The sequence below is a fragment of the Narcine bancroftii genome, chromosome 3, assembly GCF_036971445.1.
Source record: "Narcine bancroftii isolate sNarBan1 chromosome 3, sNarBan1.hap1, whole genome shotgun sequence".
Taxonomy (NCBI): Eukaryota; Metazoa; Chordata; class Chondrichthyes; order Torpediniformes; family Narcinidae; genus Narcine; species Narcine bancroftii.
This window is the reverse complement of record NC_091471.1, coordinates 15,252,978-15,279,118: the sequence shown is the minus strand read 5'-3', so window position 1 is coordinate 15,279,118 and position 26,141 is coordinate 15,252,978. Positions and strand designations below refer to the sequence as shown.

At 39.8% G+C, this 26,141-nt stretch overlaps 1 protein-coding gene across 7 annotated transcripts in view; it reads left to right on the top strand.

Annotated features, from left to right (window-relative positions):
* dnaaf9 (dynein axonemal assembly factor 9) overlaps window positions 1–26,141 on the top strand; it is a 194,391-nt gene that overhangs the window by 20,013 nt on the left and 148,237 nt on the right. For 2 of the 7 annotated variants that reach the window (XM_069923517.1, XM_069923522.1), the window contains exon 2: window positions 7,051–7,121. The exons of 2 other annotated variants lie outside the window; for them this stretch is intronic. In XM_069923517.1, coding sequence (XP_069779618.1) covers window positions 7,051–7,121 — 71 coding nt within the window. Of the gene's footprint in view, window positions 1–6,348; window positions 6,586–7,050; window positions 7,122–26,141 lie in introns of those variants that run through there. 3 more of the 7 variants (XM_069923519.1, XM_069923518.1, XM_069923523.1) reach the window with 3 other exon arrangements.

The window sequence follows — 26,141 nt, the reverse complement described above, 5'->3', positions numbered from 1 at the left end:
CAATATTTGAAAGAGTGTAATTACCTCCTGTTAAACCCCCCCAATATTTGAAAGAGTGTCATTACCTCCTGTTAAACACCCCCACTATTTGAAAGAGTGTAATTACCTCCTGTTAAACCCCCCCACTATTTGAAAGAGTGTAAATACCTCCTGTTAAACCCCCCCACTATTTGAAAGAGTGTAATTACCTCCTGTTAAACCCCCCCACTATTTGAAAGAGTGTAATTACCTGCTGTTAAACCCCCCCACTATTTGAAAGAGTGTAAATACCTCCTGTTAAACCCCCCCACTATTTGGAAGAGTGTAATTACCTCCTGTTAAACCCCCCCAATATTTGAAAGAGTGTAATTACCTCCTGTTAAACCCCCCCAATATTTGAAAGAGTGTAATTACCTCCTGTTAAACCCCCCCACTCTTTGACAGAGTGTAAATACCTCCTGTTAAACCCCCCCACTATTTGAAAGAGTGTAATTACCTGCTGTTAAACCCCCCCAATATTTGAAAGAGTGTAAATACCCTCCTGTTAAACCCCCCCACTATTTGAAAGAGTTTTATTACCTCCTGTTAAACCCCCCCAATATTTGAAAGAGTGTAATTACCTCCTGTTAAACCCCCCCAATATTTGAAAGAGTGTAATTACCTCCTGTTAAACCCCCCCAATATTTGAAAGAGTGTAATTACCTCCTGTTAAACCCCCCCAATATTTGAAAGAGTGTAATTACCTCCTGTTAAACCTCCCCACTATTTGAAAGAGTGTAATTACCTCCTGTTAAACCCCCCACTATTTGAAAGAGTGTAAATACCTCCTGTTAAACCCCCCCACTATTTGAAAGAGTGTAATTACCTCCTGTTAAACCCCCCCAATATTTGAAAGAGTGTAATTACCTCCTGTTAAACCCCCCCACTATTTGAAAGAGTGTAAATACCTCCTGTTAAACCCCCCCAATATTTGAAAGAGTGTAATTACCTCCTGTTAAACCCCCCCAATATTTGAAAGAGTGTAATTACCTCCTGTTAAACCCCCCCAATATTTGAAAGAGTGTAATTACCTCCTGTTAAACCCCCCCACTATTTGACAGAGTGTAAATACCTCCTGTTAAACCCCCCCACTATTTGAAAGAATGTAATTACCTGCTGTTAAACCCCCCCAATATTTGAAAGAGTGTAAATACCTCCTGTTAAACCCCCCCACTATTTGAAAGAGTTTTATTACCTCCTGTTAAACCCCCCAATATTTGAAAGAGTGTAATTACCTCCTGTTAAACCCCCCAATATTTGAAAGAGTGTAATTACCTCCTGTTAAACCCCCCCAATATTTGAAAGAGTGTAATTACCTCCTGTTAAACCCCCCCAATATTTGAAAGAGTGTAATTACCTCCTGTTAAACCCCCCCACTATTTGAAAGAGTGTAATTACCTCCTGTTAAACCCCCCCACTATTTGAAAGAGTGTAAATACCTCCTGTTAAACCCCCCCACTATTTGAAAGAGTGTAATTACCTCCTGTTAAACCCCCCCACTATTTGAAAGAGTGTAATTACCTGCTGTTAAACCCCCCCACTATTTGAAAGAGTGTAAATACCTCCTGTTAAACCCCCCCAATATTTGAAAGAGTGTAATTACCTCCTGTTAAACCCCCCCAATATTTGAAAGAGTGTAATTACCTCCTGTTAAACCCCCCCAATATTTGAAAGAGTGTAATTACCTCCTGTTAAACCCCCCCACTATTTGACAGAGTGTAAATACCTCCTGTTAAACCCCCCCACTATTTGAAAGAGTGTAATTACCTGCTGTTAAACCCCCCCAATATTTGAAAGAGTGTAAATACCTCCTGTTAAACCCCCCCACTATTTGAAAGAGTTTTATTACCTCCTGTTAAACCCCCCCAATATTTGAAAGAGTGTAATTACCTCCTGTTAAACCCCCCCAATATTTGAAAGAGTGTAATTACCTCCTGTTAAACCCCCCCAATATTTGAAAGAGTGTAATTACCTCCTGTTAAACCCCCCCAATATTTGAAAGAGTGTAATTACCTCCTGTTAAACCCCCCCACTATTTGAAAGAGTGTAATTACCTCCTGTTAAACCCCCCCACTATTTGAAAGAGTGTAAATACCTCCTGTTAAACCCCCCCACTATTTGAAAGAGTGTAATTACCTCCTGTTAAACCCCCCCAATATTTGAAAGAGTGTAATTACCTCCTGTTAAACCCCCCCACTATTTGAAAGAGTGTAATTACCTGCTGTTAAACCCCCCCACTATTTGAAAGAGTGTAAATACCTCCTGTTAACCCCCCCCTCTATTTGAAAGAGTGTAATTACCTCCTGTTAAACCCCCCAATATTTGAAAGAGTGTAATTACCTCCTAGTAAACCCCCCCCATATTTGAAAGAGTGTAATTACCTCCTGTTCCCCCCCACTATTTGAAAGAGTGTAATTACCTCCTGTTAACCCCCCCACTATTTGAAAGAGTGTAATTACCTCCTGTTAAACCGCCCCCACTATTTGAAAGAGTGTAATTACCTCCTGTTATACCCCCCCACCATTGAAAGAGTGTAATTACCTCCTGTTAAACTCCCCCCACTATTTGAAACAGTGTAATTACCTCCTGTTAAACCCCCCCACTATTTGAAAGAGTGTAATTACCTCCTGTTAAACCCCCCCAATATTTGAAAGAGTGTAATTACCTCCTGTTAAACCCCCTCCAATATTTGAAAGAGTGTAATTACCTCCTGTTAAACCCCCCCCACTATTTGAAAGATTGTAATTACCTCCTGTTAAACCCCCCCCACTATTTGAAGAGTGTAATTACCTCCTGTTAAACCCCCCCACTATTTGAAAGAGTGTAATTACGTCCTGTTAAACCCCCCCCACTATTTGAAAGAGTATAATTACCTCCTGTTAAACCCCCCCCACTATTTGAAAGAGTGTAATTACCTCCTGTTAAACCCCCCCAATATTTGAAAGAGTGTAATTACCTCCTGTTAAACACCCCCATATTTGAAAGAGTGTAATTACCTCCTGTTAAACCCCCCCAATATTTGAAAGAGTGTAATTACCTCCTGTTAAACCCCCCCAATATTTGAAAGAATGTAATTACCTCCTGTTAAACCCCCCCAATATTTGAAAGAGTGTAATTACCTCCTGTTAAACCCCCCCAATATTTGAAAGAGTGTAATTACCTCCTGTTAAACCCCCCCCCAACTATTTGAAAGAGTGTAATTACCTCCTGTTAACCCCCCACAACTATTTGAAAGAGTGTAATTACCTCCTGTTAAACCCCCCCACTATTTGAAAGAGTGTAATTACCTCCTGTTAAACCCCCCCCAATATTTGAAAGAGTGTAATTACCTCCTGTTAAACCCCCCCAATATTTGAAAGAGTGTAATTACCTCCTGTTAAACCCCCCCCACTATTTGGAAGAGTGTAATTACCTCTTGTTAAACCCCCCCAATATTTGAAAGAGTGTAATTACCTCCTGTTAAACCCCCCCACTATTTGAAAGAGTGTAATTACCTCCTGTTAAACCCCCCCACTATTTGAAAGAGTGTAATTACCTCCTGTTAAACCCCCCCCACTATTTGGAAGAGTGTAATTACCTCCTGTTAAACCCCCCCAATATTTGAAAGAGTGTAATTACCTCCTGTTAAACCCCCCCACTATTTGAAAGAGTGTAATTACCTCCTGTTAAACTCCCCCACTATTTGAAAGAGTGTAATTACCTCCTGTTAAACCCCCCCCACTATTTGGAAGAGTGTAATTACCTCCTGTTAAACCCCCCCAATATTTGAAAGAGTGTAATTACCTCCTGTTAAACCCCCCCACTATTTGAAAGAGTGTAATTACCTCCTGTTAAACCCCCCCACTATTTCAAAGAGTGTAATTACCTCCTGTTAAACCCCCCCACTATTTGAAAGAGTGTAATTACCTCCTGTTAAACCCCCCCCACTATTTGAAAGAGTGTAATTACCTCCTGTTAAACCGCCCCCACTATTTGAAAGAGTGTAATTACCTCCTGTTAAACCCCCCCACTATTTGAAAGAGTGTAATTACCTCCTGTTAAACCCCCCCAATATTTGAAAGAGTGTAATTACCTCCTGTTAAACCCCCCCAATATTTGAAAGAGTGTAATTACCTCCTGTTAAACCCCCTCCAATATTTGAAAGAGTGTAATTACCTCCTGTTTACCCCCCCCCACTATTTGAAAGATTGTAATTACCTCCTGTTAAACCCCCCCCACTATTTGAAAGAGTGTAATTACCTCCTGTTAAACCCCCCCACTATTAGAAAGAGTGTAATTACCTCCTGTTAAACCCCCCCCACTATTTGAAAGAGTGTAATTACCTCCTGTTAAACCCCCCCACTATTTGAAAGAGTGTAATTACCTCCTGTTAAACCCCCCCAATATTTGAAAGAGTGTAATTACCTCCTGTTAAACCCCCCCATATTTGAAAGAGTGTAATTACCTCCTGTTAAACCCCCCCAATATTTGAAAGCGTGTAATTACCTGCTGTTAAACCCCCCCAATATTTGAAAGAGTGTAATTACCTCCTGTTAAACCCCCCCAATATTTGAAAGAGTGTAATTACCTCCTGTTAAACCCCCCCAATATTTGAAAGAGTGTAATTACCTCCTGTTAAACCCCCCAACTATTTGAAAGAGTGTAATTACCTCCTGTTAACCCCCCACAACTATTTGAAATAGTGTAATTACCTCCTGTTAAACCCCCTCCACTATTTGAAAGAGTGTAATTACCTCCTGTTAAACCCCCCCAATATTTGAAAGAGTGTAATTACCTCCTGTTAAACCCCCCCCAATATTTGAAAGAGTGTAATTACTTCCTGTTAAACCCCCCCAATATTTGTAGAGTGTAATTACCTCCTGTTCCCCCCCACTATTTGAAAGAGTGTAATTACCTCCTGTTAAACCCCCACCCCACTATTTGAAAGAGTGTAATTACCTCCGGTTCAGCTCCACTATTTGAAAGAGTGTAATTACCTCCTGTTAAAACCCCACCCACTATTTGAAAGAGTGTAATAACCTCCTGTTCCCCCCCACTATTTGAAAGTGTGTAATTACCTCCTGTTCCCCCCCCACTATTTGAAAGAGTGTAATTATCTCCTGTTTCCCTCCACTATATGAAAGAGTGTAATTACCCCTTTTCCCACCCCCACTATTTGAAAGAGTGTAATTACATCCTGTTTCCCCCCACTATATGAAAGAGTATAATTACCTCCTGTTCCCCCCCACTCTTTGAAAGAGTGTAATTACCTCCTTTTAACCCCCCCCACTATTTGAAAGAGTGTAATTACCTCCTGTTAAACTCCCCCACTATTTGAGAGTATAATTACCTCCTGTTCCCCCCCACTATATGAAAGAGTGTAATTACCTCCTGTTCCCCCCCACTATTTGAGTGTAATTACATCCTGTTTCCCCCCACTATATGAAAGAGTGTAATTACTTCCTGTTCCCCCCCATTATTTGAAGGAGTGTAATTACCTCCTGTTCCCCCCCACTATTTGAAAGAGTGTAATTATCTACTGTTACCCCCCCACTATTTGATTGTAATTACCTCCTGTTTCTCCCCCACTATTTGAAAGAGTGTAACTACCTCCTGTTAACCCCACCACTATTTGAGAGAGTGTAATTACCTCCTGTTCGCCCACTATTTGAAATAGTGTAATTACCTCCTGTTCCCCCCCCCCACTATTTGAAAGAGTGTAATTACCTCCAGTTCTCCCACCCAATATTTGGAACAGTGTAATTACTTCCTTTTCCCCCAACACTATTTGAAGGAGTGTAATTACCTCCTGTTGCCCACCGCACTATTTGAAAGAGTGTAATTACCTCCTGTTCAACCCCCACTATTTGAGAGTGTAATTACTTCCTGTTCCCTCCACTATTTGAAAGAGTGTAATTATTTCCTGTTACCCCCCCCACTATTTGATTGTAATTACCTCCTTTTTCACCCCCACTATTTGAAAGAGTGTAATTACCCCCTGTTCGCCGCCCACTACTTGAAGGAGTGTAATGACCTCCTGTTAAACCCCCACCCCACTATTTGAAAGAGTGTAATTACCTCCGGTTCAGCTCCACTATTTGAAAGAGTGTAATTACCTCCTGTTAAACCCCCCCACTATTTGAAAGAGTATAATTACCTCCTGTTCCCCCCCCACTATATGAACGAGTGTAATTACCTCCTGTTCCCCCCCCACTATTTGAAAGAGTGTAATTATCTCCTGTTTCCCCCCACTATATTAAAGAGTGTAATTACCTCCTGTTCCCCCCCACTCTTTGAAAGAGTGTAATTACCTCCTTTTAAACCCCCCCCACTATTTGAAAGAGTGTAATTACCTCCTGTTAAACCCCCCCACTATTTGAAAGAGTATAATTACCTCCTGTTCCTCCCCACTATATGAACGAGTGTAATTACCTCCTGTTCCCCCCCCACTATTTGAAAGAGTGTAATTACCTCCTGTTGCACCCCCCACTATTTGAAAGAGTGTAATTACCTCCTGTTGCCCCCCCAACTATTTGAATGAGTGTAATTACCTCCTGTTGCACCCCCCACTATTTGAAAGAGTTGATGGTAAATGAATTTTTGATTCAAAGTATCAAAGACCCAAAAAGGCTGCATGGAAGCATGAGCAGTTCATGCAAAAAAATAGACATTTTGGAAAACTTTAGTCGACGGAGTAATATTATGATATTTGGACTTTAAAAAAGGAGATCAAGATAAGAAAAAAATTGTAACGGTAGATAACGGAATCTTTGCGTCGGCTGAATTTCAAGGAGATTTGGAGATCGAGCGAGCCCAGAGGGCCTTGACCCTAGCCTGACCAAAGGTCCCGTCCAGTACTTGTCAGATTCCTTCGCTATGAAATGATAGAGAGGATATTGGAGTTGTCCGCAAAAGAAAGACAATCACCTTTGATTTATAATAGAAATAAGAATATCTTTGATCCAGGCATAAGTTTTGAATTGTTGAAAAGAGAAAAGAGCTTAATCTGCTTAAAGATGCGTGGTGGAAAAAAGGCTCTTTCTTTGTTTTGAGATATCCAGCTGTATTGAAAGTATTCAGCCGGGAGGGTGGAATCGAATTTTACTGAGCCTAATGAAGCAAAGGTATGTGCTGATTCATTGCCTGTTAAAGACCAACAGATGGCTTTTGATACTTGAATTAATGATACAACTGAAAGATTTTTGTTGTATCTGAAAGTGTATTCTGTTTCGAGAGACCTTGAAGGGGGAGGAAGGTTTAACCTATAATGTACGTGATCTGTTGAAATGATTATAGTAAGGGATGGTCAGGTGTTTTGAGTGAGTTAGTGGGGAGTATGATGCTGACTGCTGTGGAGTCATGGGCACTAATATGATATTCTTTGCCTCCCACATAGATCAGGGGAGTGGAGACGCTTTAACATCACGTGCCTCTGGGATTTTTCTTTACTTTTTATTTTTTTTTGTTCTAAGCATGGATTGTTTATATATGGTATAGCATGTAAAGAGATTTGGGATGAGGAGGGAAGGGGATACTGAATGGATATATGTTTTAATTACATAAGGAGAGTTGGGCTGAGGAGGGAGGGAGATGCTGGATGGACATGGGCTTTAATTTTGCTGTCTAATAGAGGGCAAATTGTCTTTTATTAGTATTAATGGAATTTAGAATCCAATAAAGAGAAAAAGGTTATTAAGCTATATGAAAAAACTGAAGTAGATTTGGGTTTTTTTACAAGAAACTTATTTAACGGAAATAGAACATGCAGAATTGAAGAGAGATTGGGTAGGAAGGTAGTTAATTCTAAAGCTAGAGGAATAGAGAGATATATGATGGTAAATAGTAAAATTTATTCTGAATATTAGTCTTTGAATATATATGCACCAAATATAGATGATGGAAAATTGATACAAGATGTTTTTATTCAATTAGCTAATGCAAATTGGAAATAATTATGGGAGGAGATTTAACTTTTGATTCGAAGTTGGAAAAATCAGGTGGAATTATGGTTAAAAATAAGGTATTTAAATCTAAGGTATTTAAAACGGAAGAATTTTATGAATGAAATGAAATTTGTTGAAGGTTGGAGGAGAATGCACCCTGATAGTTGAGATTATTCATTTTATTCTTTTGGACGCAAGACATATTCACGCATAGATATGTTTTTAATCTCCACTCAACTGCAAGCAAGAGTTCAAAATATTGAACTAGGATATTGTCTGATCATTCACCTTTGGTTTTGTCAATTTTATTGGAGGAAGACCAAAATATAAGTTATAGATGGAGGTTTAATACTGCTTTGTTAAAAAGGCAAGATTTTTGTGAATTTATAAGACAACAGAATTTTTTTTTAGACATTAATGAACATTCTATAACCAATAAGTTTGTAGTTTGGGACTCTATAAAGTCTTACTTAAGAGGACAAATAATGTTATACAGCTAAGGTTTAAAAAAAAAAGTGTCTGAAGTTAATAATTTGGAAATTAAATAGTAAAGATGGAAAAAGAATTGCAAAATCAATTAAATGATGAGAAATTAAGAGTATTGGATTTTAAAAAATGACATTTAATACAATACAAACATATAGAGTGGAGTGAGAGATATAAGGCGAACCAACAAAAATATTATGAGTTGGGAGATAGGAACATAGGAAGTAGGAACAGGACTAGGCCAAAAATGGCCATCGAGCCTGCTCCGCCATTTAATAAGATCATGGCTGATCTAATTTATGACATAACTCCACCTATCTGCCTTCTCTCCATATCCCCTAATTCCTCTATCATGTAAAAATTTATCTAACCGAATTTTAAATATGTTTAATGAAGCAGCCTCAACCACTTCCCTGGATAGAGAATTCCGAACATTCACTACTGTCTGGGAAAACTATTTTTCCTCATCTCTGTCCTAATCTACTTCCCCCGAATCTTGAGACTGTCCTCTCGTTTTAGTTTCCTCGGCCAGCTCAAAAAACCTTCCTACATCTATCCTATCCATACCCTTCATAATCCAATATGTTTCTATAAGATCTCCTCTCATTCTTCTGAACTCGAGCGAATACAATCCTAGGCGATTTAATCTTTCATCATAAGTCAACCCCTTCATCCCAGGGATCAATCTAGTAAACCTCCTCTGGACTGTCTCCAAAGCCAGTATATCCTTCCTCAAATATGAAGACCAGAACTGGACACAGTACTCCAGGTGTGGTCTCACCAGTACCTTATTCAGTTGCAACATTACCTCCCTACTCCTGAATTCAATTCCTCTAGCGATGAAGGCCAACATTCCATTTGCCTTCTTAATAACCTGCAAGCTAACTTTTTGCAATTCATGCACAAGCACTCCCAAGTCCCTCTGCACAACAGCATACTGTAGTTTTTCCACCCTTTCAATAATATTCAGCTCTTTTATTTTTCTTGCCAAAGTGGATAACCTCACACTTACTAACATTGCCAGACCTTTGCCCACTCATCCAGCTTAACTATATCCCTCTGCAGACTCTCCACATCCTCATTACAATTTGCTCTTCCATTCAATTTAGTGTCATCCTCAAACTTGGCTACACTACATTTTGTCCCCTCCTCCAAGTCATCAATGTAAATGATGAACAGTTGTGGGCCTAGCACCGACTCCTGCGGCACCCCACTTACCACTCTCTGCCAACCTGAAAAACTCCCACTTATCCCGACTCTGCCTCCGGTCAGACAACCAATTTTCAATCCATGCCAATTGACTTCCCCGGACTCTACTTTCCTGTAACTTACTGATAAGTCTCTTGTGTGGCACCTTATTAAACCCTTTCTGGAAATCCAAATATACATCAACCTGTTCCCCTCTATCCACCGCACCCATTATATCCTTAAAGAATCCTAACAAGTTTGTCAAACAAAATCTTGTCCTTCTGAAACCACGCAGCGTCTGCCTGATTGAACCCTTACGTCCCAAAAGTTTCACTATTACATATTTAATGACGGCTTCAAGCATTTTTCCAACTACAGACGTCAAGCTAATTGGCCGATAATTTCCAGTCTTCTGCCTACATCCCTTCTTAAAAGGTGGCGTGACATTTGCTGTCTTCCAGTCTGCTGGGACCTGCCCAGAATCCAAGGAATTTTGGTCTATGACCACCAATGCATCAACTATAGCTTCTGCCATTTCCTTCAGAACCCTTGGATGCATATCATCGCGACCAGGTTATTTTTCTGGCTGTAGTCCCATTAGTTTCTCCATCACTACTTCCTTTGTAACAACTATTTCATCAAGGCCCTCCCCAACATTCGCATCCTTCACTCCGCACTTGGGCATGCTGGACGTGTCTTCCACTGTGAAGACTGACACAAGGTATTTGTTCAATGCCTCGGCCATTTCCTCATTTTTTGCTACCAGTTTTTCTTTTCTCATCCTCCAAGGGTCCTATGTTAACTCTGGCCACCCTCTTCCGTTTTATATATTTATAAAATTTTTTGCTTTCTGTTTTTGTATTTTGTGCCAATTTACTTTCATAATCCTTTTTCCCATTTCTTATTACCCGCTTTGTAACCCCTTGTTGTCTCTTAAAGTTTTCCCAATCTTCCAGTTTCCCACTGCTCTTTGCAGCTTTGTACACCTGCGCCTTCAATTTTATACTCTATTTCCTTTGTTAACCACGGTTGATTTTTCCCTCCCTTGCTGCCCTTTTTCCTGACCGGAATATATTTTTGTTGAGTATGACAAAATATTTCTTTGAAAATCTTCCACTGTTCCTCAACTGTTTCATCAATCAGCCTGTGCTCCCAGTCCACTCTGCCCAATTCCTCCCTTATCCTATGCTAGTCACCCCTGTTTAAGCATAATATGTTAGTTTTAGATCTAACTCTTTCCCCTTCCATCTGAATGAGAAATTCAATCATACTATGATCGCTATTTCCCAGATGGTCTCTGACTATTACATCATTTACTCTACTCATTGCACAACACTAGATCCAGGAGAGCATTTTCTCTTGTGGGTTCCTTCACATGCTGCTCAAGAAAGCTATCGCGGATGCATTCTATGAAGTCCTCTTCCAGACTCCCGCGACCAACTTGATTTTCCCAATTTATGTGGAAGTTAAATTCCCTCATGACTACTGCTGTATCATTATTACATGCCTCACTTATCTCTCTATTTATTTCCTGTGCCACTAAACTATTGTTATTTGGTGGGTGATAGATAACACCCACCAATAATTTTTTCCCTTTGTTATTCTTTGTCTCTACCCAAATGGACTCAACATTATGCTCTTTAGATCTTATATCATCCCTCACTATTGCCTGGAGCTCATCTTTGATTAAGAGTGCAACTCCATCTCCCTTACCATCCTGTCTGTCTCTTTGCACCACCTGATACCCTTGAAAGTTTAATTCCCATTTAGTGTCATAAAGTTCTAGCATGGCAATTGAAGACTAAATAATAATAGCTATAAAAGAAGATTCGGGTCATAGGGCATTAATGAAATTTTATAAGAAATTATACCAATTAGAATCTTTGAAGGATGGTGATAAAATAGATGAATATTTGTCACAATTTATTTTGCCACAATTAAATATAGAAGAGAAGGCTGAATTAACAAATCCTTTTACTGTTACAGAAATATGTGTGTATATGTGTCTTTACCAAACAATAAGGCTCCAGGGGAAGATGGTTTCACTCTGGAGTTTTATAAAGATTTGAAGAGTTATTGACCTATATTTATGGGATTGTTAGATCAAATGGAAGATCTTTGTGATTTACTTGTGTAGTTTAAAACTGCATTAATAACAGTTATTCCAAAAAAACGGAATTAATCTTTGCATCCATCTTCATATAGGCCATTTCATTATTTGTTAAAATGATACAGAAAAGAAAAATATCATCAGTACCTTTGGCTTTAGATGCAGAAAATAGCATTTGACAGATTAGAATCTATTTGACAGATTCTAATTTGACAGATTAGAATGGGCTATTTATTTAAAGTATTGAAGGTTTTTGGATTTCCAATAAATTTTATAAACTGGATAAGATTATATAATTGCCCAAAGGCTAGAGTAATTAAAAATGGACAGATATCAAAATCTTTTTTATTGGAAAGATCATCTAGATAAGGTTGTACATTATCTCCATTTTTATTTGCATTGGCAATAGAACCTTTAGCAGAGGTGATTAGAAGAGATAATGAGATTGAGGGTTTTAAGGTAAATGATAAAGAACATAAAAATAGCCTTTTTGCAGATGATGTAATATATCTCACAAACCTGAAAGTTCATTAAAAGAAGTAAATGTTCGATTGGTGGAGTACAGGTTAATATCAGGTTAAAAGTGAATATTGATAAAAGTGAAGTGATGCCAATGACTGAGACAGCTTACATTCAAGTTAATAAAATGACAACATTCAAATGGCAGAGGGAGGTATTAAATATCTTGGAATTATTGTTGATAAGAATTTAAACAATCTCTTTAAATTAAATTTTCTATTGAAGAGAATTAAAGAATACTTAAGATGGAAGGATTTGCTAATTTCTTTAATAGGAAGGGTAAATTGTGAAAAGATGAATATTTTTTCCTCAAATACAAAATCTATTTCAATCATTACCAAATTTTGTACCAACAATGTTTTTTCAAGATTTAAATAAAAGTGTAAAGAGATTTATTTGGCGAGATAAAATGCCTAGAATGTCATTGGAAAAATTAACATGGATATATGACCGAGGGGATTACGAATGCCTAATTTTAAAATTTACTCTAAAGCAGCTCAACTTAGATTTGTGTCCTCTTGTTATCCGACTGATGCAAAGACAGCATGGGATGGGTACAAATTGGAATGAGAAAATAATTCTGAGTATATGTTGTATAAATGGTATGAAGGATTATTGAAAGGGCAAATAGACAGACCAATTTTGAACCAAATACTTATTCGTATGGAAGGGAACATGTAGAAAGTTGACTTGAATGTTATTAAAGCAAAATCCTTTAATTCCTTTTATGGTTAATAATGCTTATTTCAATATTTGGTACAATTGTGGAATAAAAAGTTTTTTGGGTTTTTTTAAACTTTTGATTATATAAGTATAATATACCAAATAATACAATTTTTTCTGACGATCAGCTTAAATCATATTTAAAAAGAAAATTAGGGACAAATTTTAGATTTTCTGAACAAAGTCAGTTTGAATAATAACTGATATCTTTATCAAAAGATTTATTACTAATATGTATATAAAATTGCAAGAGAATATGCTGAAAAGGATTTAATTAAATCTAAATTGAGATGGGAAAGAGATTTAAAGATACAAATTCAAGAAGAAGTGTGATCAAATTTATGTTATGAAAGTCTAACTTATACAATTAAAGTTAGATTCCAAATGATGCAATTTAATTTTTTACTTCAGTTATACTCCATATCAATTACATGGAATTAATTCAAATTGTTCTGATCAATGTTTTAGATGTAATAAAGTAGGAAGAACTTTTTTGCATGCAGTTTGGCAATGTGAAAAAGTAGGAAAATTTTGGGAAGTATAAGTATTTTATTGGGACGAGTTATGAACATGTAAGTTTTGAAAGATCCCAAAATATTTTTATTTTTGATTTGAAATTAGGTGAAGGATCTCATAGAATACTTGTTTGGCAATTAAAAACAGCAAATCTGGAGAACAATTAATGCAATTAAAAAGAATACTATTGTTATTACTTATTTTTCTTTGGCTTGGCTTCGCGGATGAAGATTTATGGAGGGGGTAAATGTCCACGTCAGCTGCAGGCTTGTTTGTGGCTGACAAGTCCGATGCGGGACAGGCAGACACGGTTGCAGCGGTTGCAGGGGAAAATTGGTGGGTTGGGGTTGGGTGTTGGGTTTTTCCTCCTTTGCCTTTTGTCAGTGAGGTGGGCTCTGCGGTCTTCTTCAAAGGAGGTTGCTGCCGAACTGTGAGGCGCCAAGATGCACGGTTTGAGGCGATATCCTCAAGAAATAAATGAATCTTTTAAGAATTTTTATTTGAAATTGTATAGCTCAGAATCTTTGAAAGATGAAAATAAAATACATATTTATCACAGTTAACTTTGTCTAGATTAGGTTTGAGAGAGCAAATTGAATTGAAATACTCTACACAGTTAGAGATAAGGGAGGCTATGAGTTCATTACAGAACAATAAATCTCTAGGAGAAGATGGATTCCTGCCTGAATTTTATAAAGAATATAAAGATTTATTGATTCCTATTTTTATATAAGTATTAGAACAGGCTTAGGAAACCCATACTCTCCCAGAAACATTGTCGACGACAATAATGACAATGATCCAAAAAAAAAGAGACTCCTTAAAGCCTTCATCTTGCAAACCCATTTCATTAATAAATGCAGATTATAAGATTGTTGCAAAAATTTTGGCAAACATAATGACTAAATTGTTACCTTAAAAAAAAACAAGGCAGTCGGCTGAAAATGTGGCTAGATTAGTATAAGTTATTTTGTGCAAAAAAAAAGGAGATTTGAGTTTTGCAATGGCATTAGATGCAGATAGAAACATTTGATAGACTGGAATGGGACTTTTTGTTTCAGGTGTTGGACACATTTAGATTTGGACTAACCTTTGTAAATTGGATTAGGGCACTAGATAATAAACATAAAGCTAAATTAGCGACTAATGGCAAGAATCTGCACTGTTTCAGTTGGCAAGGTCAAGTAGACAAGGATGTCCCTTATCTCCAGCTCTGTTTATTTTAGCAATAGAACCACTTGCAGAAGCAATTCATAGTGATTTGAAAATTAAGGAATTGAGAAGAGTATAAAATTAGTTTATTCACAGATGATGTTTTGATATATTTGACTGAACTTGAAACTACTTGATAAAAATTATATTAAATTGGAAGAATATGGGAAAATTTCGGGTTATAAAATAAATTGTGATAAAAGTGAAATTATGGGATTAAGGGAAGGATACTATACTCAATGCCAAAGGGATACTTAGTTTCAATGGCTGAAAGATGATATGAAATATTTAGAATTTGTAGATAATAATTTGAAGAAAATTTGTATAAATTGAACTATTTATCACTTCTTAAAAGTTACAGGTGTTGTATTTCCTCAAAACCCAGATTTATTTTTATTAGGAAATATTGAAGAAACAAGTCCTAAATTAAAATTATCAATATATCAATTAGAATTTGTTAAAACTGCATTCGCAGTGGCAAGTAAATGTATTGCTGTTACTTGGAAATCAGATACAATTTGAGTATGGCAAGATGGAATACAGAAATTCAAAGTGGTATTCCTTTTGAAAATATATATAAATTAAAGAAATGTTACATTATTACACATTTGGTGACTCAAATTTAAATTTATAATGTTGTACTTCCCATGCCTCTGTACCTGGCAGAATCACCTCTAAATTGTATTAGCTGTGCAATCCTGAAAGTTCTTTTCCTTCCTTTCACTTTATATACCTATATTTTATCTTTATATCAGCTATAGAGGGTGAGGGGGGGGAATTATATACCATTAAGTATGTAGTTTCATCTTTTCTCTTTGTAATCTATAGTACATTAAATTTGACTACTACATGCATGGAGAAAATTTTTTAAAAATTCCAAAAAAGCATATAAATCCGAATGCTGGGGGATGTCACGTGATGCTGTAGGATCAACACGTAGGCTCCTGACTCCCTTGGGAAATTAGTTTAAAAAATGTTGAATTAGTACTGTGTAGCAACTGTGTCGCAGGTGAAATGAAAAACGTGAAAATGATCAGATGCAGTCAAATTGAAGTTCAGTAAAAGTCATTTACTCAAACCTCGCGTGTTCCAAATGATGTCATCGCATTGTGACGTCATGATGTCACTTGGAACCTCCTGAGCTGGTTCAATTAAGCTTCTGGTGAGCCACTACAGAACCAGCGATAGGAGACTGAATCTTTTGTGCCATTACTGTCTACCACTCCTGGGTGGTCATTTGCGTCTTTGCATCGGGGTTGTGGCAAGACCTGATCAAGGTTGAGATGAGGGGGCTTTAATTGGTCAATCGTAAATGTCTCTGGATGGCCCCCAATGTCCAGTACACATGTTGTACAATTGTTTCTTGGCACTCTGAAGGGGTCCTCATACAGCCTCTGTAAGGGTGGTCCGTGTGTATCTCTATGTACAAGCAAGATCTCACAGTCTCGGAGTTCCTTTGGATGAAGGGTCTCATTGTTCCATGCCTTGACATGGGAACTGGGGCCAATTTTCCAAACTGCTACTGCAATCTGCCTAAGACTTCAGTCGGTGGCAGCTTCTGTCTGTGTGCTGCAGGTAACAACTCCCCAGGTACAATGAATGGGGCTCCATAAACCAACTCCTGATGAGTTAAGATCCTCCTTCGGTGCCGTTCCTATTCCCAGGAGGATCCAGGGCAGCTGGTCCGCCCAATCAGGTCTCTGAAGGAGGGCCATAATTGCACCCTTCATGGAACTGCTCCACCAAGCCATTCGACTGTAGGTGGTAGGATGTCGTATCATGGAGCTGCATTCCCAGCAGTTGCGACAAAATGTGTCAGAGTGCAGAGGTAAACTGTGGACCTCTGTCGAAGGTGATGTGTGTGGGTAGGCCGAAGTGAGATATCCAGTCAGAAATAAAGGCTCTGGCCCATGAATCAGTTGATGAGTCCATTATAGGAACTGCCTCTGGCCACTTAATGAATCTGTTGATGACTGTTAACAAGTACCTCCAAGACCCTCGTGACACTGGAAGTGTCATGGTGGAATCTGTGCTGCGGTGGCTGGAAAGGCTGAAGCGGTAACTTCACATGCCTTTGCACTTATCTAATTTGGCAGTCTGTGCACATTTTTGCCCAGTACATAACCTGTATTTTGAGTCCACGCTACACAAACTTGTCGGCGTTCAGGCAGACCGTCGCTACAATGGAGGGGTGGGACAGTCCATGAATGGCTTCGAAATGCAACATCTCCACGTAGCAGGGACGATATGGCGAGGCTGACCTGTGGAAATCTCACACGGAAGAGTGGTACCTTGCGGCCCAAAGGCTACATCCTCGAGTTACAGGCTTGTAACAGCAGTTTTATAAGCTGGGAGTTCATTGTCCTGGTGCTGAGCTTTGGTGAATGCCATGTAGTCTACACCCAGAGGGAGTGCATGTAATGCTTGAATGTAGGAGTGGGACAGGGCATCAGCTACCACATTATTCTTACCATAGATATGTTTAATCCTGGTTGAAAACTCGGATGCAAGATAGGTAGCATTGCTGGCGGGCTGACCAGAGATCTGATGCCTTTGTGAAGGCGAATGTTAGTGGTTTGTGGTCAGTAAAAACTGTGAAGTCCCTGCCTTCCAAAAAATAGCGGAAGTTTGTAACAGTTGGGTACAACGCCAGCAGTTCCCTATTGAATGTGCTGTATTTTGTTTCAAGAGGGTTGGGATGCCTACTAAAAAATGTTAGAGGCTTCCATTGTCCATCCAAGAACTCGCCTACTGTCACATTGGATGCAACTATCGTCAAGGCAGTTGATGCATCTATTTGTGGATGGACCTTTGCTAGGGCGTTTAGTCTGATGGAATGCTACCATCATCTCCTTCGTCCACTCGAGTTCTTTGGCACCACTGGACATGAGGTCGAAGAGGGGTTTCATAATATGAGCTGCAGAGGTAGAAAGCGACAATAGAAATTGACCATCTCCACAAATTCCTGGAGTCCTTTGATAGTATTGGGCCTCACAAATTTGAGGATGGCTTCCTCCTTGCTAGGCATTGGAATGACACCCTGGCTACTGATCTGATGTCCCAAAAACTCAATAGAGGATTGCCTGAATTTGCACTTGGCAGGGCTCACAGTTAGCCTGAACTCCTGTAGGCGGCGGCAGAGTAAGTACAGATGCTGCAGGTGCTCTTTGTGGGAGTGGTTGGCGACGAGTATATATTTTCTTAAGTATATGAGAAGGAAGTCCATGTCATCCCCTACTGTGTTCATCAGTTGCTGGAATGTTTATGCAGTATTTTTGAGCCAAAAAAGTATTCTCAAAAATTCAAAGACACTGAATAGCATTATGACTATATCCTCTGGGTTTCCTGGTATTTGGTGGTACCCATGCACCTTCAAATTTTAGAAAATATCCTGGCCCCATGAAGATTAGGTGTAAAGTCCTGTATATGAGGCACAGGATAGCTGTCTGCAGTGGTATAGAGTCATTGAGACGCCTGTAAACCCCGCAAGGTCTCCAGCTTGGGACGCCATATGTAGCGGGGAAGCCCTTGGCTATCAGACCTATGTATGATTCCAAGTTTCTCCATTTTATGGAACTCTTGGTGTCAGGTATTGGGCTTGGGCATTTAGAGGAGATCCTTAGGTGAGGATGTGGTGTGCGACTCCATGTTTTGATGTGGTAAGAAGTTTGGTGAATTCGTTGTTTGAGTGTCGGGGAGGAACCTGGGGTTGAATCATTTTTGTTTGGTACAACTAAACCCAAAGCATTACTGGGATTAAATCAACTGAAATTGAGAGCACATAGGGCTCTGAGACCAAAACCTCTTCCTAATCAAAGGTTGCATTCTATATTAATAAAATTTCTTCATTATCAAGATAGAATATTTTAAGTCTTGCTGTGAAAGGAGCGAGGGAATGACCAGGCCTATTACTATGGGAAGGGGATAGAATTTTATTTTACCCCGATTGAGTAAAGATCTGTTGAAGAGAAGGAAAGATTTTAATTCAGTGAAGAAAAGGTTACATATTTGTTCTTCGCTACCCTATGACTTTGAAGATTTTTGTTCCTGGAGAACAAACAATTTCTTTGTTAACTTTGCTCAACCAGAAGAAATTGCTCGGAGTCTTCCTGAAATACCATCTCTAGAGGGCGCTGTGTCGTTGATGCAATGAGCTTTTTTTAACAAATTTTATAAGTGAGATTTAAGAAATATTCTTTTTTTTCTCTCTAGTTTTGATTTCTAGGAAGCTATTTTAATTGTGGTTAACTAATTAATTGATTAAATATTAACTAATTAAGTGATTATATCATGATTTAAATGTGCCAAGGGAATTGGGAGGAGGGGGTTGCTGATTGCTGTGGGATTATATGAATTTCTGACCTTGGACACAACCCGTAAAATGGATGGAGTAGTGTTGCATTTTTTTAAACAACACTTACCGGGAGGGTTCTCTTTTATATTATAAATAAGTGTGTGTATGTGTATTTTTTTGTATCTTTTTTGCATTTTTTTCTTTTTGGATTGCTGGAGGGGGTGCGTGCTGACACAAAGTATTTATTGAAATTAGAGGAGACTTGTGGGAGGAGGCGATGGAAGGGGATTGACTGCATTTTGTCTGGATGAGTATAGTAATAGTTTCTAAATTAATGTTAATGGGTTGAATAGTACAATAAAGAGAAAAAAAGTATTTACATGTATTAAGAAATTGGGAGTTGTAGCTTTTCTTCAAGAACACATTTAACTGAAAGAACATTTGAAATAAAAAAAGGGATTGTTTGGGATATGTAATATCTTTGTTTATCTCTAAGGCAAAAGGTGTGACAATTTTGATTTAAAAAAAAAAGTTTTCTTTTTTTGAAAGTAAATAATCAGCTTGTGTTAATAAAGAACTGAATAAAATAAGAGAGAGGAAAGCAAAATAATTTGTACATAAGCGGGAATTGAAATTGATGTTTGCTGACAAGGAGACACCATTATTGAAATATTTGCTTAATATTTGGAATAAAATAAATGATCAGATTGGTGTAAGAGGGTCTATATCACCTAAAATGCCATTAATCCAAAATCCCCTGAAAGTTTTTTCAAGGGATAATCAGTTTTTGAATATCTGGTTTTGTGAGGGTATTGTAAATGTTGAAGATTGTTATTTTTGTTATTTTCAATTAAGAGCATATTTGAGGGATAAGCTTGGACCAACTATGTTTTTGTCTAGTTGTACTGAAGTAGAACTTCTTAGGAGAGGAATTGTTTAAAAAAATTTACTTTCATTATTCCAAGCAGGAACTTCCAAACGGATTTCATAGATCTAGACAGGGATGGGAAACAGATTTAAATATTACATATGATGAACAAATATGGGAAGATTTATCTAGGGATTGATTGACTAATACTATTAATGTAAGATATAGAATAGTCCAATATAATTTTTTACATCAATTATATCTTATACCACAGAAGATGATTAGACTGAAATCAGATTTATCGGATCAATGTTTTAGGTGTGGTGAAGATGTAGGATCTTTCATACATTCAACTTGGTCTTGTCCCAATGTAAGGCCCTTTTGGGCAGATTTACAGAATTTTTTTGAAAAGGTTACAGGAATTGTCTTTCTGCAAAGTCCAGATTTATTTTTATTAGGGAATATTGAAGATACAAGCCCTAAATTAAAATGGTCAATTTATCAATTGGAATTTGTTAAATTAGCATTAGCAGTGGCAAGAAAATACATTGCAGTTACTTGGAAGCCTTTGGTGGCATGCAGAAATTCAAAGTTGTGACCCTTTGGAAAAAATTACATTCAATTTGAGGAACAAGTACCCTATGTTTTTTGCAAATTTGGTGCCCAGACATCCAAATAATGAGATTAAATTTGTAATGATATCTAAACCTACGAGATTCTCCTCTGAGTGTTTATGAAGAATTTGGAGATGGGTGCTGAACGGCACCTCTCCCTGCATCCAAAAACTTTTTCTTTCTTTGTTTATTTATATGTTACTTTTCTTAAGGGGGAGGATGGGAGGGAAGGGGTTTTGGGATGGGGTGAAAACTATCATGTATGTCACTTGAATTAAAAAAAAATCTGTACTACTATATTAATAATGATTACTACATGTATATAAAAAATTAAAATCAAATAAAAAAAATCCTATTGCTAGCTCATTATATTAGTATGTACATCTAATATTAGCATATCTATCATGATGGATATTTTCTTGTGTAACTATATGTTCTTGGTTAACATTCTCTAGTGCAGGGGGAGTGTAACGCTCCATTTATATTGTCTTTCTCTGAACATGTACTGGTATTTTAAATTAAGTTTTTAAAAAAAATTTAGATGTACAGTATGGGAACAGGCCATTTTGGCCCATGAGCCTGTGCCGCCCAATTACACCCAATTGACTTGGCATCCCTGGTACTTTTTGAATGGTGGTAGAAATCCGGAGCCCCCAGGGAAAACCCATGCAGAAAAGGGGAGAACATACAAACTCTTTACAGACAGCGCAAGATTCGAACCCAAGTCCCGATCGGTGCTGTAACAGCGTTGCACTAACCGCTCTACCAACTGTCCTGTTCTGATTTAATAGAGTCGGGTTCATTCTCCCTTTCTGCGTGTCAGAAAAACCGAAGACTTGTTTTGATTACTGTATTCATCATGTGCTGGTGCTGGATAAAAAGCTGAATTCTTTTAGATTTAATTGTTCTCAAAAGACAGTTGTCATGCATTAAGAAGCAAATGTAGTTAGCTTTGAGCACTCAAGTTTTAATATCAACCTTTACAAAGCATTGATTTTGTTTATTTTAGGATGTGTAGGTGTCATGAAAGTTAACTCAGATGCAGATCTCGATTGGTTCTAAGAATTTATTAACCTGGGTTACGAACTAACAAACCTTATTAGTACTAACAAAGGAACAGCAATGGAAAATTCACCAGACAATGGTTGGTGCTCTTAAAGGCCTACTCTATCTCAGAGACCAACAGACCAAGAGGGATTTCCTAGTCGACACGAGCGCAGAAATTAGCCTCGTCCCACCAACCTATTTTGAGGCCAGACACAACCCTCCCTCTCCATCCCAAGCTACGGAATCCCAGACACAGTTTTCCAGTAGAAGTGCACAATCATGGCCGTGGGACAGGCCCAACTCAGAGCGGACTACCTCTGGGCACATGAACTTTTGGTGGATGTGTCGAGATGCTGGTTGGTGAATGCTACCACGTTTCAGTCTTTCCCTCTCACCCTGCGGCAGATCCCTTTCCTACCGTTAGGGATTCACACCCTGGACCGATATGAGTATGTTCGCCTCCTGGCAAGGTACTCGGCCTTACTAGCGCCCAACTTTCATGACTCCAACCCGCTAGATGGCATGGAGGACTACATGCACGCATGGGCCCAGCGCCTCCCACCAGACAAACTCCAGCAAGCCAAGGACAAGTTCGCTGCCATGTAAGAGCTGGGGATTATCCTCTGTTGAAACAGTCCCAGGGGCCTCCCCACTCCACATGGTGCAGAAGAGCTCTGGTGGTTGGTGCCCATGTGGCGATTACATGCAGCTGAATGAAGCGACAGTCCCAGACAGATATCCCATCCCACACATCCAGCACTTCATCATGAGGCTACAAGGCTGCCGAATCTTTTCCAAGGTGGACCTTGTAAAAAGATAATCACCAGATTACAGTATACCCCAGTGACATTCTGAAAACGGCAATCATCACACCCTTCGGCCTCTTTGATTTCCTGTGAATGCCCTTCAGACTGAAGAACACGGGCCAAACGTTCCAGCAATTGATTGAAGTGGTCGGCAGGAATCTCAACTTCATTTTTGTCTACTTGGTCAACATCCTCATCATCGGCCCTGAGACCAATACACAAGAGGACGCACCTGAGCCTCCTGTTCGACAGATTGCAGCAGTTTGGACACTTTAAACCCGGCCAAGAGCCAGTTCTGCCTAGAGACAATAGACTTTCTGAGACGCAGTATCGCCCCAGAGGGAGTCACACCGCTGCCAGACAAGGTAGAGGCTATCCAAAAATTACCCAAGCTGAGCACAACCAAAGGCCTACTGAAATACCTGGGATGGGAATCTTATCATCGCTTCCTACTGGGAGTGGCCACCCTCATACAGCCCATGTTCGATCTCGTCAAGCTTGGTGACAAGATGCACCAGTGGACGCTGGCCACCAAAGAAACGTTCCACATCACGAAGGCGACATTGGCGAAGGCCACAGCCCTGGTGCATCCAGACTCAACCTACCCCTTGGCCTTTACAACATACGCGTCGGACAGAGCAGTGGGCTCAGTGCTGGATCAATGGGTCGACGAGCACTGGTGCTCCCTTATCTTCTTCAGTAAACACCTCCAGATGCCAGAGCTCAAATACAGCATGTTCGACCACGAACTGTTGGCTACTTCCAACACATGTTAATGGGAAAAGTCTTCACCGCCTACACAGACCAAAAATCACTAACCTTATGCACTCAGCAAGGTTTTGGACCCATGTTCGGCGAAGCAACAGCTCTGAGTACATCAGGGACATTTGCCACATTGTAAGCAAGTCCAACGTGATGGACGAAATGCTGTTTAGACCCACAATTTCTGTAACCTCAGGGGCTCGACATTGCCCAGCTGGCCAAGGACCAGACGGAGGATGTGGACGTCCAGACTTTTGGACTGCCTTCACCAGCCTGAAGGTCAGAGATTTCTGCTCCTCACCAGGAGGCTCATCCCTGCTGTGCAATGTCCCCACAGGGTTTCCCAGACCCATCCTACCCATGACCTGGCGACGGCCTGTACCACCCCTTCATAAGGTCCATGGTCTGTTACCCGACAAGTTTGTGTGGCACAGCTACTGCCGAGACGTGACCTTGTGGGCCAGAACCTGTTTGCAGTGCCATAGCGCCAAGGTACACAGACAGATGAAACCTCCGATCTAGACTTTCGAGCCGGCACAGTGCTGGCCATTGTCAGCCCATTCCCCGTGAGCCGAGGCATGTGGTACCTGTTCACGATGATTGACTGTTTTACCTGCTGGCCAGAGGCCATACCCATATGTGCAGACCTGCCTTATCCACCAGGGTCGTGCATTTTGGAGTCCCAACCCACATCACCTTGGACCGAGGGGCACAATTCACGTCCTCGCTCTGGACTAACCTAAGTTAAGTGGAAACCAAGTACACCGCACCCTGGCCTACCACCCTCAAGCAAATGACCTGGTCGAGCATTTCCACCGCCACCTGAAGGCCACCTTGAAAGCCTTACTGCAAGGCCTGAATTGGATGGACGAGCTCCCGCGGGTGCTCTTAGACATCTGGACAGCACCGAAGGAGGACCTGCCAGCCTCATCCGCAGAGATGGTGTGCGGTTTCCCTCTCACCATTCCTGGGGACATCCATTTCAACTCCCGGCCCACTGCCCAGCACCTAGGACATCTTCCAGAGGTTAAGCGGGTGAACAGCCCCCTCGACACAGCTCACCACCCAGCCACGTCCCTGCACTACGTCTTTGTGCAGAGAGGTCAGCAAGAAACACCCCTACAGTGTCCATACAAAGGCCTGTCAAGGTGCTATAGAGAGATGGTATCATGTTTACACTGGACATTGGCGGTCGACAGGACAGATTCACAATCGACCGCCTCAAGGCAGTGCACCAGCACTCACACCTGCTGGCCCCGAGCCCCCACATTAGGCGCAAAGGCTGACTACCTAGAGACAGAAAGTTAACCTGCTCAGAGGGCGGTGGCGATTCGGGAGGGGGTGGGGGGGGTGGTGGTGTAGCGGGTGCGTGGTTAGATGGGTTGACCGACCCAAGATGGCGCGGGTCCTCCATCACGACAGAGGAGAAGCCCGCAGTTGGTGCCATCTGGACTAAGGGAACTCCCCGCTGCTGGGTGGTGTACCGCCAGCCAAGGAGTGACGCACCGATGTCACTTCCGGAAACTGGCGCACACATCACCAGAAGTGGGTGTCCCCTTCACGCAATGCGGTGAATTCAAACAATAAAATCAGTTTACTGGTTCACCCTCTCACCAAGTGGACATCTCTTTATTCCATAGCTCTACAATAGCTGACACTACAGATAATACAATACAGAACAGCATCTCCCTCTCTTTCTAGAGATTATTGCTCTATTCCTGCCTTGCTTAATACAATTGATCAGTTTCAAGCGCTGTATCAAAATAAGCTGTTTGCCATCTGTTATAGTTAACATCTCTACATGAAATTTCTTCCTCAATGGGTACTAAAAAGGATTTATCTAATATTGAGTACGACATTATTCCTGTAATTTTCTTAGATTGGTGAACTGTTTTTTATTTATTGAGTTTCTGTGTTTGGAAAATAATTTTGTTGACAGCATTTTGTAATGACATCTATACAGTCTAATAGATGATTTGGTGTTGTATTGCTCTCATCATTCTGTCCACATGTGGAACATATGATGCTGGGATTCTACAGTGACTCTCACTGTGGAATAGGCAAATGTTTGCTCTGTATCGCATATTGCTTGCTGAGTGGCCACACCATTATCTGAATCCTTAAGATGGCAGCCATTACAAGCAACTTCTCAAAATTGAACAATTCCATTGCAGTGCCATTGCTTCATTGCTGGTGGTATTACATAATCATTAGATAATAATGAAGGTTCTTCTTTACAGGATGCAGAGTACTTGAAGTTTGCTTAGCTATAAGGATTCTTTTGGAGTCTCACTAGTGTTTATCCTTCAGTAAAGGTATCCAACAATGGATTATTGAATTTTTGTATAACAGTGGAACAAAACTAATGTACAATTGCAGACAAATTGGCAAATTTGATTTCGTATTATTTTACTGACAATTTTGTGGCCACTATTAATCCCAATTTATTCCAATTTATTGCACCTCCCAATCCCTGGGGTAATTGTACTGCCTCCTCATATTTTACACATATATCATACACTTGCCAGACTCAAATAGCTGCAACCGGGTTGGGTTTAACACAGGATTACAAGTTGATCAGCACAGGTGATCAAGAATTGGTGACTGAGAATTATGGGGATGAGGGGGAATTGTGTTCCTAAGAAGGATGACAGGTTGGTGTTTTCTCTTTGGAGCAACAAAGGATGAGAAGTGACTTAATAGAGCTCTACAAGATTATTCGATGCTTTGTATGGTGGTCAGTCAGCACCTTTTTCCTGGGTGTCAATAGCAAGTACCAGAGGACATCTGTTTAAGGTGAGTGGAGGAAAGTTTAGGAGATGATTGAAATTTTTGTTTGGACAGAGTGGTGAGTGCCTGGAATGCATTGCTGGGTGTAATGGAGGAGGCTCGGACAGTAGGAACATTCAAAACACTCTTCGGCACATGGATGTATGAAAAATAGTTTTGGGTGTGAGGAAGTAAAGGATTAGATTGTTGTGGAGTTGATTTACATAGGTTGGCCCAACGTCGTGGGCTGAAGGCCCTGTACTGTGCTGTAGATTTCCACGTTACAT